This window comes from Puma concolor, chromosome C1 (assembly GCF_028749965.1).
Source record: "Puma concolor isolate L17-30 chromosome C1, mPumCon1.1.hap2, whole genome shotgun sequence".
NCBI classification, from domain to species: domain Eukaryota; kingdom Metazoa; phylum Chordata; class Mammalia; order Carnivora; family Felidae; genus Puma; species Puma concolor.
In genome coordinates this window covers 58,409,319-58,425,136 of record NC_141674.1, presented here as the reverse complement: position 1 = coordinate 58,425,136, position 15,818 = coordinate 58,409,319, and the positions used below count along the sequence as shown (strand labels likewise).

Sequence of the window (15,818 nt, the reverse complement as noted above, 5' to 3'; positions counted from 1 at the left end):
GGTGATCCAAAATCCGGTCACAAAAAGAAAAACATAGCCTTCTCAAAGCCTTGTCTCCACACAATTTATCTTAGAGCTTCTGCTAAAACATTATCCCAAACTAATTATTGTATAGTTTTGAAAAGCTCCATAATCAAATGGCAGGTACCATTTACTGACCCAGGCATATTGTTTTTGTAACTACCAAAATGCATGGCAAAACCCCTCATTCTAGACAGGAAAATTAAGGTAAGAAACAGGTCTCCCACCTGGTGAATGAAACCAAAGTAAGAATGGACATTCATATAGCTTACTACTTCTCATTCACTCCTGAAGGATTGAAGTAAATAAATAGGACAAACATTTTTCTAACAAAACCACCTTTATTTTTAAATCATTTTTACTACCAAATACAGAACATAACTCAGCGTGGAGGCAGTATTCACTTGATTTCAACTGATTATGTGGTAAAGGGTTGTGTCCCCAGTGCAACCCTACCTTTGTGCATAAAATGTTCACTAGAAGAATAACCTAGAAGTGTGGATTCCCTTCACTGTTAGAATCTTAAGTCAATGGCACTATTTTAAAGCCAAAAATTTCTTAACTGCCTTTGAAAAGTTAGTATATTTGTTTGTATTCAGAGATTACAAGTGAGGAAACAGGTTTTACTATTAGGTTTAACCACATGATTGCCAATATTTTACTTGTTTTTTGACTTACAAAAATGGCAATGTCATATGGTTCAACCCTTACTAAAAAAGTTTTCCAAAGTTTAAACAAATGTCATTTGTCTTCAACTTTGTGTTTAAAAAACGCAATGGGACCATTACTAGAACTTTTTACTCACTATAGACAAAATTCCTTTGATAAAATCTTTAAAAAGTTACTTACTACAAACTGTAAAAACAATGCTGCTTTTCTATATGGCATTTTAAAAGTTAAAAAAAATGATACTCAAACTTGCATAAAAGCTACAATTCCAAGTCTCATTTTCTCCTTAATGCCAGCCAAACACTACTCATTTCATAACTGAATAAATAGACTATTTAGTATTTTACAGTAGATACATACCATTGACAGTTTCTATACTATTCCAGAAAAGGCAAATATTTATATTTCACTGAAAATATAAATTTACTAGATATAGGTGGGATCATTTATCCTAAAGTTAACTGCTTTACTCAACCCCATTCCTACGCCCAGAATATGAGAAATAAAATTACACTAAGACTGTTTTAGATAGAAATAAAACCAACTTTGACAATTCTGATGGCAACTAATCGCTACACTGACGGATTTCATCTCATTACTGTATTTCAATATGTGGACTGAAAGGGGAAAGAACTTGATTTGTAAAATGAATGAGGTAAATGTCATACATTCAACAGTGTAAATAAATACAAATACAGTTTTACAGGAACATGAACATGAGTTTAAGGGTTTTATTATCAAAGTCTTGTAAAACAATTTCAGAAACTGTACATCAACATGGCACAGACTGTAGCCTACTTTTGTTTTTACTGCACAAAAGTGAAGCTTGAAACTCCTGTAACTAAGAAAACAGTTGCCTAACTACTTTGCATTTAACATGGAATCACTGTGTGCATAAGATTACTACTGCAGTAACAGTAACACAAATTTATTGGTTTTATACAACTTGAGATCAAATAAAAAGTACATTATCAAGTAGATTTGTCTTATTTTAAAAGCGTATGAAGGTCAATTTAAAATGCACTACCCTCTTTTTCCAACACTGAGATTAAAACAAATTAATAAAAGAGTGGAAAATTGAAAATCAGGACAAGAGAGAACTTTTCTCTTACAGATGGACTCAGGATAGGCAGAAGCTTTCACTGATGTAGATGTGGAATAAATTATTTCAGGAAAAAAAAATTCCCAAACACCTTATGAAAAAGTATACAACTCTACTTCAAAATATGCTATTTACTCACTGCCAAAGACAGTTTCATTTGAAATCTTGTTTCTGTAATTAAAGCCTAATCAGCCATCAAAAAAGGTTAGTGCATATATAACCTTTCAAAGTTAAACAAAAGCCACAAAAATTTAGCCGCAAGGCTTAAAGGATTATCTATTTCAAATGTTCATTTTCAGGTGTAACTGTAAGAATGTTAATTTGTCATGTCAACAAACAAGACCATAAGTAGATCCATCATGTTGGAGGATTTTAATGACATTTAGGATATTCCTGCCACAATAACATGCAATCAGTGCATTCCCTACATGGCTCTATTACGGCAATGAATCAAATTCTAGAAATACTATAAGTGAACTTACTTATAATAAAGGAGATCATACAACATAAACAATCCATGCCTGCTGTAGATGCATGCAGCTTTTCATTTTTGTTATGAAGCAGCACCAGAATAGTAAAACTGCTTGGATACTCAATCAGATTTCACCATGTCAAGAATTGGTTACTCATGTGTCATTTTCTAAAAGCTTTTGGATGTAAATAACTAATATCAATATCAGGAGCTTTATAACCATTTATAACTCAGAGCTGTATACATCTAGGTTTGAGATGAACAAATACAGCATTAAGAAATCACACAAAGGAATGACACTGATGCATGTATACAGTTGGATTCCCATGGAGGCAATATTCAGTCACTCATATCCATGTCTTCTTCATGATGATCATCCCCATTCACTTTGGATTCTCTTAGTGAATCACCAGTTCCCTTTTCCACAGAACATTCTTTTGTTTTAGGGGAACTTGGTTCTGTTGGCTTCTTCTCCTCTTTTTTCTCTTTCTCGCTGTCATATCCTTGTTCCTCTTCATCGTAATCCCGTGTAACCTGCTTTGCCAAGGAGAATAAAAAAAGTAAACGTCTTCACAGAAAAACCACTTCTTAAAATTACCAGCACTACCCTAAGTATCCAAGTAAATTAGTTTGGAAACATACTTTCACATCTTTATCACTCTCTGATTTTCTTTCCCGATCCTTTTCCTTATCTTTACTTTTCTTCTTCTTGCTTGTTGAACGTTCTCTTTCATCTCTGCTTCTTTCTTTGTCTTTATCTTTCTTCTTCTCCTTTTTATGTCTAGGATGACAGTAAAAAAATTCTCAAAAAAGATGCTTTAAAGGAACCACTCAAGAAGTTTCACCCTTAAGTGTAGCAGTAAGTTTAAACTTCTTCAGATGGTGAGCCTGACCCAAATTCATACGACACGAAGAACAAAGATCCAATTTCAAAATACCGGATACAAGCTGTGCACAAATAATACAGGCAAGAGGACTGGAAGCGGGTTACAGGTCTAAACGCTCACTCCCAAACACTGTTTATTAGAACACAGTCTCAAGCATGGAGGGAATGAATACATCAGCATGTTCTTAAGCACTTTAGTTCCTGAAAAGGAAGGAAAAGTCTAGAATTTTAAAAATAAAAACAGTTTCTGAAATATAGAGAAGTACAGATCCCTATGACTAATATTCTTACCTCCTAGGGGATGGTGAGCGAGACAATTTTCTTTTAGGTGACCTAGGCTTTTTAGGAGATCTCGTGCCACTCCTACTTCGTCGTCGTCGTCTCTCTCTAGAAACACAAATGTGCAAACTAGACTTTAAAATACAGTATTATCTAAAATATGCAGGCACATCATAGCAGATGTGCCCATGAGAGAGCTCCACTATGAACTCCTACAAGTTTCTGGTAATGAAAAATCCATTTATTTTCCTTTAGTTTTTTTTCTTTTTTTTTCAGATTTTTAGTAGTAATCTCTATACCCAATGTGGGGTTCAAACTGACAGCCCCAACTTCAAGAGTCGCATGCTCCACAGACTGAGCCAGTCAGGCGCCTCCAAAAGACCCATTTTCAAATACTGTTTTGAGCTGAAGAATCAAATGAATAATAAACAGCTGCAATGTTTTTGCAAACTGTGTGCTTTTCCTTTAATGTCCTCAAGAAAACCTTAAGTTTTCTTAAAGACAAAAGTTCTAATGCGTGAGGAAAAAGTCTGAAGTAAATGTTCAGAAACTGGTTTAAATTCAGTGGCTAGAAAAGGTATATAAAAGTATGTTGTGATATGAAAGTCAATTGCTAATAAACTCTAGGACAATTTTTTTTTTTAGGTAAAATTCAAGGAGTGGAGTTAGTAATAACAGAGATCAAACTAACTCCCCACATTCCAACAAATCATGTTGCCGTCAACCCTGCTTTGAGCAATTGTTTTTAAGATGTATATAGCCTTTCCCATCTTTAAAACTGTGGGTTTTTCTTTTCTTTTTAAATATTCTGCCTGCCATTGTTCTGAAAATTTTTAAGACTTATAAGATGACCGTTATAATAATTTAGGCACAAAAAATAATCAAAATCCCACATTTTCGGTTGTCTTTTTTAAAAAAAAGCTTTTTGACTCTTACAGCCCTGGGACCTCTACCACCAGAAACATTACACACAACTTTTCATTCATCAAATATTTATTAAGCTTGTCAAGTCTGTATACCTCATTCTTTTTGCTACCGCTCTGTGTAATCGAAAACTCCAAATACCCTAGATAGAACAGATGTTTTGTATTTGTCACATAGTATGTATGCAACAAAAATTTAACATCTATCAGTACATTTTCTTTTTACTGCTGAATAATATTCCATTGTATGAACATACCATTTTGTTTACCCATGTTAGTTAATGGGCACTGGGGTTAACTTTTGGCTTATTATGAACAATGCTATTATAAATATTCAATGCAAAAGTTTTTGTGTGGAAATTAGGTTTTCATTCCTTTTGGGTACATCCCTAGGAATGAAACTGCTGTGTCAAGAAATTCAAACTTTTTAAGGAATTGCCAGTTTTCCAAAGTATCTGCCCCATTTTAAAAATATTTATTTATTTTTAGAAGAGTACAAGTCGGGGAGGGGCAGAGAGGGGACGGAGGATCTGAAGCAGGCTCTGCGCTGACAGGCTGACAGCAGCGAGCCTGATAGAGGCTCATGAACTTGAACTCATGAACTGTGAGATCATGACCTGAGCTGAAGTCAGAAGCTCAACCAACTGAACCACCCATGTGCATTTTACATTCATATCAGCAATGTTCAGAGTTCCAGTTTCTCCACATCCTCACCAACCACTAGTTACCATCTGGTTTTTAAAATATGACTATCCTAGTGGGTGTGAAGTGTTTTTAGTTTGCATTTCCTTGATGACTCATGTTGAACATCTTTTTATGCACTTATTGGACACCTGCTTACCTTCTTTGGAGAATTGTCACTTCAGATCCTTTGCCAAATTTAAATTTGGTTATTTGACTTTCTATGATTCTGCACATGTATTTCTGTACATCCTTTCTATGATTTCTGAACAAATCATATGGCCTCTCATTTTATCAATAAACCACTATGTATGTGGATATTTTAAGTATGACTTACTATAATAAAATGAACTTAATGTAGCAATTCAGCATACATTAACATTAAAACTTAACTGTTAGGAAAAGAACACAAGCAAACCAAATCAGGATGTGAAATGTATACGGCAAACATAAAAACTGACCTTTATAACTGAATTTCATGTCATTTCAAATGTAACACCATAAAACGTAAACAGAACTTTAGGTTACTCTTCAAAATTGCCTTAAAAAAACTTCAACGCTGAAGTATGTACTGATGTACTAGAAAACATTTAATGCTCACAGTCTACTATTCTTGCAAACAAAGTTTTAAAAGGTGCCAAGAACTCCTAATGCCACCTTACCTGCTTGCACTTCTGGAACGTCTGGCTGTGCTATAACTTTTTGGTGGTGTTTTGGAACGTTTCTTTTCTTTATCTTCTTTCTTTTTTTCTCTAATAGATGAACACAATTTATGAATGCATAAGAAGAGTCAGCTAATATAAATTAATATAGCACTACAAAAAGCACAATGAAATCTAATCTCATTCCTGAAAAATGAATGGTATTCTTATAGAAACAGTATGGGAATAATAGCTCAAGTGGCATATTTGTAGGAAATCAATTTTAAAAAATCCCATTTTCCTGGTATTACACATAAAACTCTCCAACAAAGCAAAACAGACTGTATGATGAGAAAATAATAAAGGATGATGGCCAATTTCTTGGTATATACTCTGGCAATAAACACCAATAGTTTTAATAACTGCTTCTAGGCTCTTCAAACCTCTTCTCTCTAACTGAGTACCAGTTTCCCAACCCACCATGGCTCTATGTCCTCTACTATCAAGCCAAACCCAACAATGTGCCACTGGATTTAATCGTCAACATTACCAATATTCTAAAGCACATACTCTATGTTGTTAGTTAATTTCACCATGGACCAAGCCAACCTTCTACTTTTGTTTCCTGCTACATATTCTGGGCTATTCAGTGCTATCAAAATAATTCCCATCATAATGGACTGTTGCTACAACCACACCTCAACTTCTCCAAGACTCTGGGCAAAAGGTAACCAATGTCTTTGTTGAATGAGAAGTCCTTTAACCCCATAAATGTATACATACCCAGCCTCAACTATTCTATAATTTTAGACATTAAAGTATCTCTTTTTTTCCCCCCTAAGCTAATTGCCCTATGCTACAGTTTCTATTTCACTCCTTTCCTTCTCTGGTCACCCTGCTTCCTTGAGTTACCTCCTCTCTTCATTCAAGTCTTTACCATCTAATTTCCAATTACTCTAACAGTCCCTTAAGGAGACCCAGTCATGTTTCCACAAGCTGATCCTTTATCAGAAATCTTTTCAAAGTACAAATCTGAAAATAATAGCTCCTGATTCCATTAACTTTTCCATCTGGAGACACCGTCTCCTGGATCAGGTGTGTCTAAGTGTGAATAACACAGCCTTCCGTGTGTCACCTGTCTCCTTACACTTTTCCGACCTCATTTCCTAGTTCCCCTACACCAAAATACTTGTTTTCCTAAGAATGTATGCTAACTTCGTAAACTACGTTCTATACCTGAAACCATGTTCTTAAATCCAGTCAAATCTTTCAGATTTTTTTTTAATCTGAGAGAGAGAGAGAGAGAGAGAGAGAGAAAGTGAGCATAAGAACGTGGGAAACAGGCAGCAGGAGTGAGAGAATCCTAAGCAAGCTCTACATTCAGTGTAGACCGTGACATAGGACTCGATCCCACAACCCTGGGATCATGATCTGAGCCTAAATCAAGAGTTAGATGCCCAACTGACTGAGCCACCCAGGTGCCCGTCAAATCTATCAGAATTCAATACTCAGTCACTTCTCAAGTCTCTTCTAACACGACTAACAATGATACTTCCTTGGTAATCACATTAATCTCTCTTATATAAGAAAAGTTCCTTGAGGAAAAGAATGCCCAATTCCTCTTTGTATAATAAAGGTTTCATTACACAAGTTTGTTTGATTGACTGCATTAAGATGACTCACTCTGTAAAATATAGTAACAAAGCCTCCTTTCCCAGTTGAGTTATATGCTCACCAAAAATAAATTCTTCTGGATACCAGTTGTCTTTATTATTGTAATTACATAATTATACAAATGGATAACAGTCTAAAATAAAAGGTCTGCTTCTAAAAATTTAGGCAAATATTATAGAAAGTGATAAGAAAAGTTGCTAAAAAAACATTGTGAAACTATGTGACAACTAAAATTTGAGAAGAAAAAATTTAGTCACTTTTAAAATGTGATAGTTCTCTTGTCACCTTAAAGGTGGCTGAAACGAAAAAACAAAAACAATGATTTAGTAGATGTTACTCAGGACTACATATTAACTTAAAAGGGTCTGGCCCTAAATGAAAAAGACTACTGAATGGATGCTTGTTTAAGTCCAAATAAAATGTTAAGGTAGGATGTTTAATGAATCCTTCAACTTTAGCCTTCTGCTGGTTCCAAATCTTGGGATGAGACACTCTAAGTATGGTTCAGCAGTTCTTAAAAAATATTTATAAGGTGCTGACAATGAGATTTGTAAAGATGAATTAAGGCATGGCTGTCTACCATGAACTCTTTAGCAGACCAAAGGAATGGCTGGTAGCACCATATGCTTAGCAGGGTTGAGTGAAAAGAAGGAAATGAAAGAAGGCAGTGGGATAGCTAAGAAATTTTATTACAGGGGCGCCTGGGTGGCGCAGTCGGTTAAGCGTCCGACTTCAGCCAGGTCACGATCTCGCGGTCCGTGAGTTCGAGCCCCGCATCAGGCTCTGGGCTGATGGCTCAGAGCCTGGAGCCTGTTTCCGATTCTGTGTCTCCCTCTCTCTCTGCCCCTCCCCCGTTCATGCTCTGTCTCTGTCCCAAAAATAAATAAAAACGTTGAGAAAAAAGGAAAAAAAAAATTTAAAAAAGAAATTTTATTACAAAGAAATTATTATCTAGGTTTTCAGCTATAAGGAGAAGCCTCAAGTTTGCAAAAGGGCACAAGAAAACAAATGTCAGTCTCCTCAAACTTCAAAGAGTCTCTTCTCCAGTCTAGCCCTATCCCCTTTCACCACCTCTTTTGTCATTAAGTAGCACTGTATTTAAGTCTTGGAAACTCTAAAATTTGTCTTCCCACTCAATGTCAACGGTCTACTGTACCTGGTTTTTGATGTGCTCCTTGACCTTCTACCTCTCTCTCTGGAATGAGATCTTCTCCGTCTTGGACTTTTGGATCGTCGCCTACTTCTTGACTTAGAATGTGATCTCCTTCTTGATCTGCTTCTTGATCGCCTAATAATGCAAAAAGAAAGCCAATACACATATATAAATGCAGAAAGACTAGCTTTGTGACTGTTTCATTTAGCATCAAATGATTCAGACATATGGGTTAACCATCAATAAGTATGGGTAATTTTCTGTCAGTTGCTGATACTATTCATTTAGTCCATAAATAAAACATCTTTGATACACTAGAAATTAATACTTTTTTTTTAACACCTGGAATTTCTTTTTTTTTTTTTTTTCAACTTTTTTTTTTTTTTTTTTTTTTATTTTTGGGACAGAGAGAGACAGAGCATGAACGGGGGAGGGGCAGAGAGAGAGGGAGACACAGAATCGGAAACAGGCTCCAGGCTCTGAGCCATCAGCCCAGAGCCTGATGCGGGGCTCGAACTCACGGACCGCGAGATCGTGACCTGGCTGAAGTCGGACGCTTAACCGACTGCGCCACCCAGGCGCCCCTAGAATTTCTCACCTTACCTGTCAAAATAGTCCTCCTATGCCCTACAAGTCTGAGCCTAAAAATAGTGCTAGACAATGAAGGAAAATAGAAAGTTATCTGATTCATTTGCATCATCTTCCACAACTACACAGAATTTTATCATGTATCTTATGTGAATCCTCACTACTGCAGGTTAAATCTATGTCTCTATTACCAAATACTTACATATTCTTACCATGTGCCTTACAAATACTCGTTCTCACAATAAGCCTGTTGAGTAGGTACCATTCTTATTTGCATTTTTTAAATGTAATCCACTTAACGTGTTCTTGCCATCTATGATTTCTAATTGTTTCACTTGATTATTTCACTTCTATTATTTCACTTGATTTACAACTTAAGAGATATCCGAGCAATGCAGATTTATATAAAAATATGCAACTCAGCACAGTCTCTTTGACTCTCATATCCCGTCAACATCATCATTATCTCTAAGTGATCACCCCTTTCCAGTCCTGTAACAGAAGTATTTCTCTGTGTCCTCTCCTCCTTTACCCCCAATCCTATATACTTTCTCTTCCAGAACTTAAGCACAATTAACTTTTTGATGTTGTCAATGATCCTCCTTCTTATATTTTATCCTCTTTTACAAATAATTAAAAATAAATTGTATCGTTTGCTTAAGACTTTTTTTTTTTTAAGTAGGCTTCATGCCCAGCACGGAGCCCAATGTGAGGCTTGAACTCACAACCCTGAGATCAAGACCTGAGCTGAGATCCAGAGTTGGATCCTTATCGACTGAAGCACCCAGGCACCCCAAGACTTTTGTCATTTAACTTATAAGGACCATTCAACTTGTTTCTAGGAAAATTTCTAGTATAGTCTAAACTTTTTGTATTCACTTCTTCAAGTTGTCCAGAGGATAGACACTTTAGAAATGAAAAAGATTTTTGTGTTCAAATCTCAATTATAAGGCAGCACATCTAAAACATTCTCTGAGCCCATTGTTTGAACATGAAAAAACAACAGCACCTATATTACAAGTACTCGTCGTTTAAAGTGAAATTAAAAAGTTCAGCTCTGCAGCGGGGCAGGTTGCCTGGTAGCTCAGTGGGTTGTATGTCCAACTCTTGATTTTGGCTCAGGTCATGATCCCAAGGCCGTGGGACTGAGCCCCGTGTTGGGCTCTGTGCTGGCATGGAGCCTGCTTAAGATTCTCTCTCTCCCCCCTCCCCTACTCACATGCTCTCTCTCTTAAAAGAAAAAAAAAATTAAAAAAAAGGAATTCATGGGCACTTGAGTGGTTCAGTCAGTTAAGCTTGTAACTTAGGCTCAGTTCATGATCTCACAGCTTGTGAGTTCAAGCCCCGCGTCAGGATCTCTGCCTAACAGCTCAGAGCCTAGAGCCTGCTTCGGATTCTGTGTCTCTCTCTGCCCCTTTCCTGCTTGTGCTCTCTCTCTTAAAGATAAAAATTTTATTTTATTTTTATTTATTTATTTATTTTTTTTTAATTTTTTTTTTCAACGTTTATTTATTTTTGGGACAGAGAGAGACAGAGCATGAACGGGGGAGGGGCAGAGAGAGAGGGAGACACAGAATCGGAAACAGGCTCCAGGCTCTGAGCCATCAGCCCAGAGCCTGATGCGGGGCTCGAACTCACGGACCGCGAGATCGTGACCTGGCTGAAGTCAGACGCTTAACCGACTGCGCCACCCAGGCGCCCCAAAGATAAAAATTTTAAAAAATATAAAAAATAAAATTCAACTCAGTGCCTTAGTGTAGGTGTATGTAAGAAATACTGACTGCCTTCTTTCCTCTTACTAATGTGCTTAGATGGCTTCTTTTGTCTCATTATCTCAAACTGGTGTTTCAAAACCTATCACTAGTGTCTTACCAAATTCAATAAATTTTTGTTAAGTAAAAATTGTGATAAAAAAAATCACTTTTTTTTTACTGTATTTGGAAACTACTACGAACAATCCTTCTCAATACATGTCTATAGCCTAGGAAATGTTCATGTAATACTTACGTACCTTTCTGTAAGCTTAATAAAAATGGAGAGTATATACATGTCTACCTTATTCAACACTCTACTCTTAACAACTACTATGTTGCCTAACTTCAGTAAAGGGAAATAATAGTATATTTTGGGTGATATGGAATACAAAATATCAGAATAATCACTTTCTTCTTGAAGGTTAAAAAAAATTCTGGAAAATAAAAATTGATGTTACTAGAATTAAGCACTACTCATCTTTTGAGGACTCTGGCTTTAAGAAAACTTAAAGCCAGAAAACTTAATGGTCGATAACCATTTAGCTAAACTGAGTTATTAACTCCTTTTTCCTGCCTTTAATGTATACAGAAAAATTACAGATGTAGAAAAAATCATAAGCACATTCTTAGTTTCTTTCTAAACAAAAGTGATTAATAATACAAAATATCTTAAAAAATTCTAATAAGCAGGGGTACCACACCCATAAATTTACTAAGGTCCTGAAACAGCTATTTTTTTTTAAGAGTGATGTGCTGTAGAGCCACTTTAACACACTAGCTTATATGAGCTCTTAAAAAAGAAATCAGAAAAATATACATAGCAGCATATTAAAAGTTTGTTAAAAGTAACTGGTCATTTTACAGATCAACATGCTTAAGATACTACAACCCATAATAATTCTGTTATGAGGTATTGTTTATTACAAGCGTCCAAAAACACTCTGTTCAAGGAAATACATGTTTCATTGTAAATATTTCCTACTGGTCATATTAAAATAATTCAAATTAAAATCTGAGAACGCTACTATGTAGTTTGGTATATACAGAAGAAAAAAAACTTAGGTTCTCCTTTTTACTGTAAACTAAGCTAGAATAGCATGGTCCTGGAAGATGAGGATTATAAGTAGGACCAATATTTCATGTCAGAGTAAAATTTTAGCTGATCCTGAACAAACAAAAACGAGTTCCTCAGGTGCAGGTGAAGATGTAGTAAATTTCATTAGGCAGAAAGGAACATTATGAGCAAAAACATGGAGGTACACAGAAAATGTGGCTCCTTGAATACTAGTGACATAGTATTGAGTACTAAATATTAAATCTAGTCCCTTAAGCAATGTTCTGTCCAATGAATGCAAAAATCACTTCTCGTACTTATTAAAAGGCCAATGGCTGTTATCAAAGAAACTGTCATGACTGAGTTGTGAGCGTAACTAACTGCTTTTCCCCTGAACTATCACCTTTACCTGGAAGAGTATGTCTGACAAACTATGTTCAGACTAGGTACTGGCAGACATTCTCTTGAAAAAATGAACAAAGCCTATCATGTCACGAAAAACAAACTTGTCGCTGATGACAACATCTGAACTTTCAAGAGAAAATTAAATTTTGGAACACTTGAACCCACTACAGTGAACATGACAGATTCTTAAAAGGGTTTTCAGACGAGATGTATGGTGGTATTACCAAAAGAATAGAAAATCATTTGCAAATATTCATGCATTAGATGGGTAATCAATCTGTAGGTTGAGTGATGACCTTCCAACTTATGAGTGTTAAGAGTCTAGTGAAAAATCAGAACTAGAATTCAAGCCAAAAGTTTCAAGTCTAGTGTTTTTTCCATAGTTCTAACTCTATTCAGTGCTCCAAATCCCAGTACATTCCTCCCATCCCTGGATTTTTTGGAGTTTTAAAGTACCGATCATCTATTTAGCCCATACCTTTTCTTCATGTACACATATGTGAATTCACACACTGTACTAAAGCGAAGTTACTAAAACACACTTTAACCAAGAGCTAAGTATGTTAAAAGGTAGTAAATGAAGAAGGATGTGAGGTATAGAAATTATCTTTGTCTGTGGTACAGTAAACTACCATAAACAATCTAACCTGTGCCTAGAAGATGAGGGAGTCCTCCTCCTTCTAGAACGCGATCTTGATCTTGAGTGCCTTCGTTTTTCTTCTTTCTTATCTACATTTTAAAAAAAGGAATCTGTATTTAGAAATCATCAAATAGGAAGATTATTCCCGTTCGTGAGTTATTCTAAGAATTTATTAATTCTCAGATTTCATATATCATCCTTAAATGTTATGTGATCATTTTATCCAGGCTTTTGGTAGACACAAATTAGGCTTCTGATTTTCGGCTAGCCAAAAGTTCCTTTCACTATTTCATTTTCACTAGACTTGGAAGGCTGTGAATGTAATGTCCATAAGCAATTGATGAAAAGGCAATTGATGAAAAGAATTAAACCTTCTCATTCTTTATAGAGAATCCTCTATATGAGGATCCTTTCTCATCCTCTAAATGAGGAGTCCCTTTTTCCATTCCTAGGTTTACTTTCCCAAATATGGCCATAATTCACCCAGATTGAAATTATTTTCACATGTTATATATTAACACCTCCCAACCACCACTTAACTACAAGATACATATTTTTAATAGATTTATAATAGAAATAGAAACATTTTTAGTTCTTAGTCCATTAAGATATTCCTTCTTTCTTTACCACTTAGGCCTAAGCTGCTCTGCTAAACAAATTCCAATACAGTTATGTTAAAGTGGTTGATAAACAGGTTCAATATTTGGCCTTTGATTCCAAAAAGTCATGATTCGTTCACTGTTCTCACTATACTCCAAGACAGAACTGGGTTTTAGTAAGCAAGCTGTCTTAATCTGTTTGATCCCTCCTCTTTGCCACCAATTTTCAACTGTGTAAGTGTAGGAGACAGATCTAGAATGATTTGACTCCCATTTCCTCGATTTTAAATAGTACACATAAGCAATTCCTTTAACTTGGGACTTAAGAGGAATAAAGCTATTGCATTCTTCATACATGGTTTGTATGAAAGTGAGATTGAAGACTTCTTTCACACTTAGACCATTTCATTAATACAATTCAATTTACTGCAAATGTCAATATTAATAACAAAATTCTTGGGGGGATTCATAAGTAAACTATTTTTAGTAATTCTAGTTACTAATTTTCAATGAACACAGAAAGTTACAGCATGGTATTCTAGCTTTGTAGTCATAGATCCAGTTATGTCTACAGCTTGCCTTGTGGCCTTGGATTAATTAACAGTCTGATTAAATAACTGACATAAAGCACTTGGTATTAATTTACCCAACATTATACTTACAACTATTTTCCTAATCCCGTACACATGTAAAACCTTCCATTAAGAAGAGTGAAAAATGAATAAATCGCTACTTAAAGGGGGGAAAAAAAATCAGGACCAAACATCCAGTCTATATAGACAGACAACACGATAACCATTCATTTCATCTCAAAAAGACAATCTGCAAAGAATAAGGTACTATTTTTAGGTATTTGCTTTTCTTTAAACAAATGTCACAATAGAAGCATCTTTAGTAGGTTCTTTTGGTCAAATTAAAGACTAAAATCAACTGGGCTATCCCAACACAGGCAAACATAAATCTAGGCACTATTATTTCAGAATGCATCATTCTTTGAGGGATGGGGTATGGTGCTTGTCTGGCAGGATGTAGGATTGTAGGATGTTTAGTAACAATCTGACCCTCTACCCACCAGCACAACAATTAGGTATCCCCAGGTATTCTCAAATATGTCAAGGTGACACGTCCCCTCCCCTTGCCTAGGATCACTCCACTACATGATCTTTCATCAGAATTTGGAAAATTAAAAAAAAAAAAAAAAAAAAAAAATGACTATAGTATTACTCAATAAATTTCCAAGCTTATGCAAGAATCATTTTCACAAACAATCATATATTTTCAACACAAATGCCTACAATACTTTACCTGGTTCTATAGCAGCAGATATTAGGGACTGTGCTTCTCGTACTCTCTTCATGGCTTCCTCTATTTCTTTACTAGAGGTATCTGATTTCAGACTTGGTGAAACAAGACCAGCAGCTACATGATTCAACCTGAAACAGAACCAAGAACTGAGATCCGAAGGATTTTAAAATGCATAACAGTATTTCAAATAAATGTACAAATGTTTTATATATCATCATTCTAGGAAAATACTACTTGAAAAAGAGGAGAGAATTTCATAATAATTTCGGTAAAACCACGTACAATATAGTATCCTTTTCAATACTGACAATGGCATCTGCATTTTAAAGATTCAGAGACCTCTGGAATAAGAAAAAATACCTGCTTAATTTTTCTGAACACCCATTAACTTTCCATAAGCACATGTTGAGAAATGCTAGTACATGGGAATACACAGATGCTGTAGATTTTTGATTGTAGATTAAGATTTCGATTTTTCATGATTTAAAAACTTTCTACAGCAGCAAAATTTTGCTTGGGAAGAACATTACTTGTAAGGTTGAGGATAGACAGAAAATGAGGCAGAGGCCAATGGCACACCAAAGTTACTCATGGAATTGCTGACCGGAAAGATGGACCTCAAGGGTTTACACACACGTGAGAAAAAAAAATTAGAAACAAATGTAGGACAGTAGTAATTATTTGTGGAGAGAGGGAAATGTAAACAAGAATGGGTACACAAGAAATTTCAACAGTACTGGTTATAAGCTGGGTGGTAGGTACATGCTAAGATTTTATCTAATAAGTTTTAAGAAAAAAGGCAACTACCCTAGTCAAATGATTCTGTTCTCCCTCACTCCATGCTCTCCCACTTGCTGATAGTGAAAATTCACTAAGTAGGAAAAGCATTAAGTTCAATTTAACATAAGAAATTATCTATTAAAATACCTCAGGACTTTGCCACATATCAACTAGAGAATGTACACTTATAGC

The 15,818-nt window shown here is 35.5% G+C and overlaps 2 protein-coding genes across 8 annotated transcripts in view; one reads left to right on the top strand and one right to left on the bottom strand.

Moving 5' to 3' along the window:
* Window positions 1-15,818, top strand: part of ANKRD13C (ankyrin repeat domain 13C) — a 123,741-nt gene that overhangs the window by 97,230 nt on the left and 10,693 nt on the right. The gene's annotated exons all lie outside the window — the stretch shown is intronic.
* Window positions 1,408-15,818, bottom strand: part of SRSF11 (serine and arginine rich splicing factor 11) — a 45,234-nt gene continuing 30,823 nt past the window's right edge. For 4 of the 7 annotated variants that reach the window (XM_086717271.1, XM_086717272.1, XM_086717273.1 and 1 more), the window contains 7 exons: window positions 14,847-14,974; window positions 12,950-13,031; window positions 8,505-8,636; window positions 5,696-5,785; window positions 3,442-3,558; window positions 2,907-3,045; window positions 1,408-2,801 (listed from right to left, as the gene is read on the bottom strand). In XM_086717271.1, coding sequence (XP_086573397.1) covers window positions 2,604-2,801; window positions 2,907-3,045; window positions 3,442-3,558; window positions 5,696-5,785; window positions 8,505-8,636; window positions 12,950-13,031; window positions 14,847-14,974 — 886 coding nt within the window. In that variant the 3' untranslated portion in view covers window positions 1,408-2,603. The remainder of the gene's footprint in view (window positions 2,802-2,906; window positions 3,046-3,441; window positions 3,559-5,695; window positions 5,786-8,504; window positions 8,637-12,949; window positions 13,032-14,846; window positions 14,975-15,818) is intronic. The other 3 variants (XM_025935368.2, XM_025935369.2, XM_025935370.2) reach the window with 3 other exon arrangements.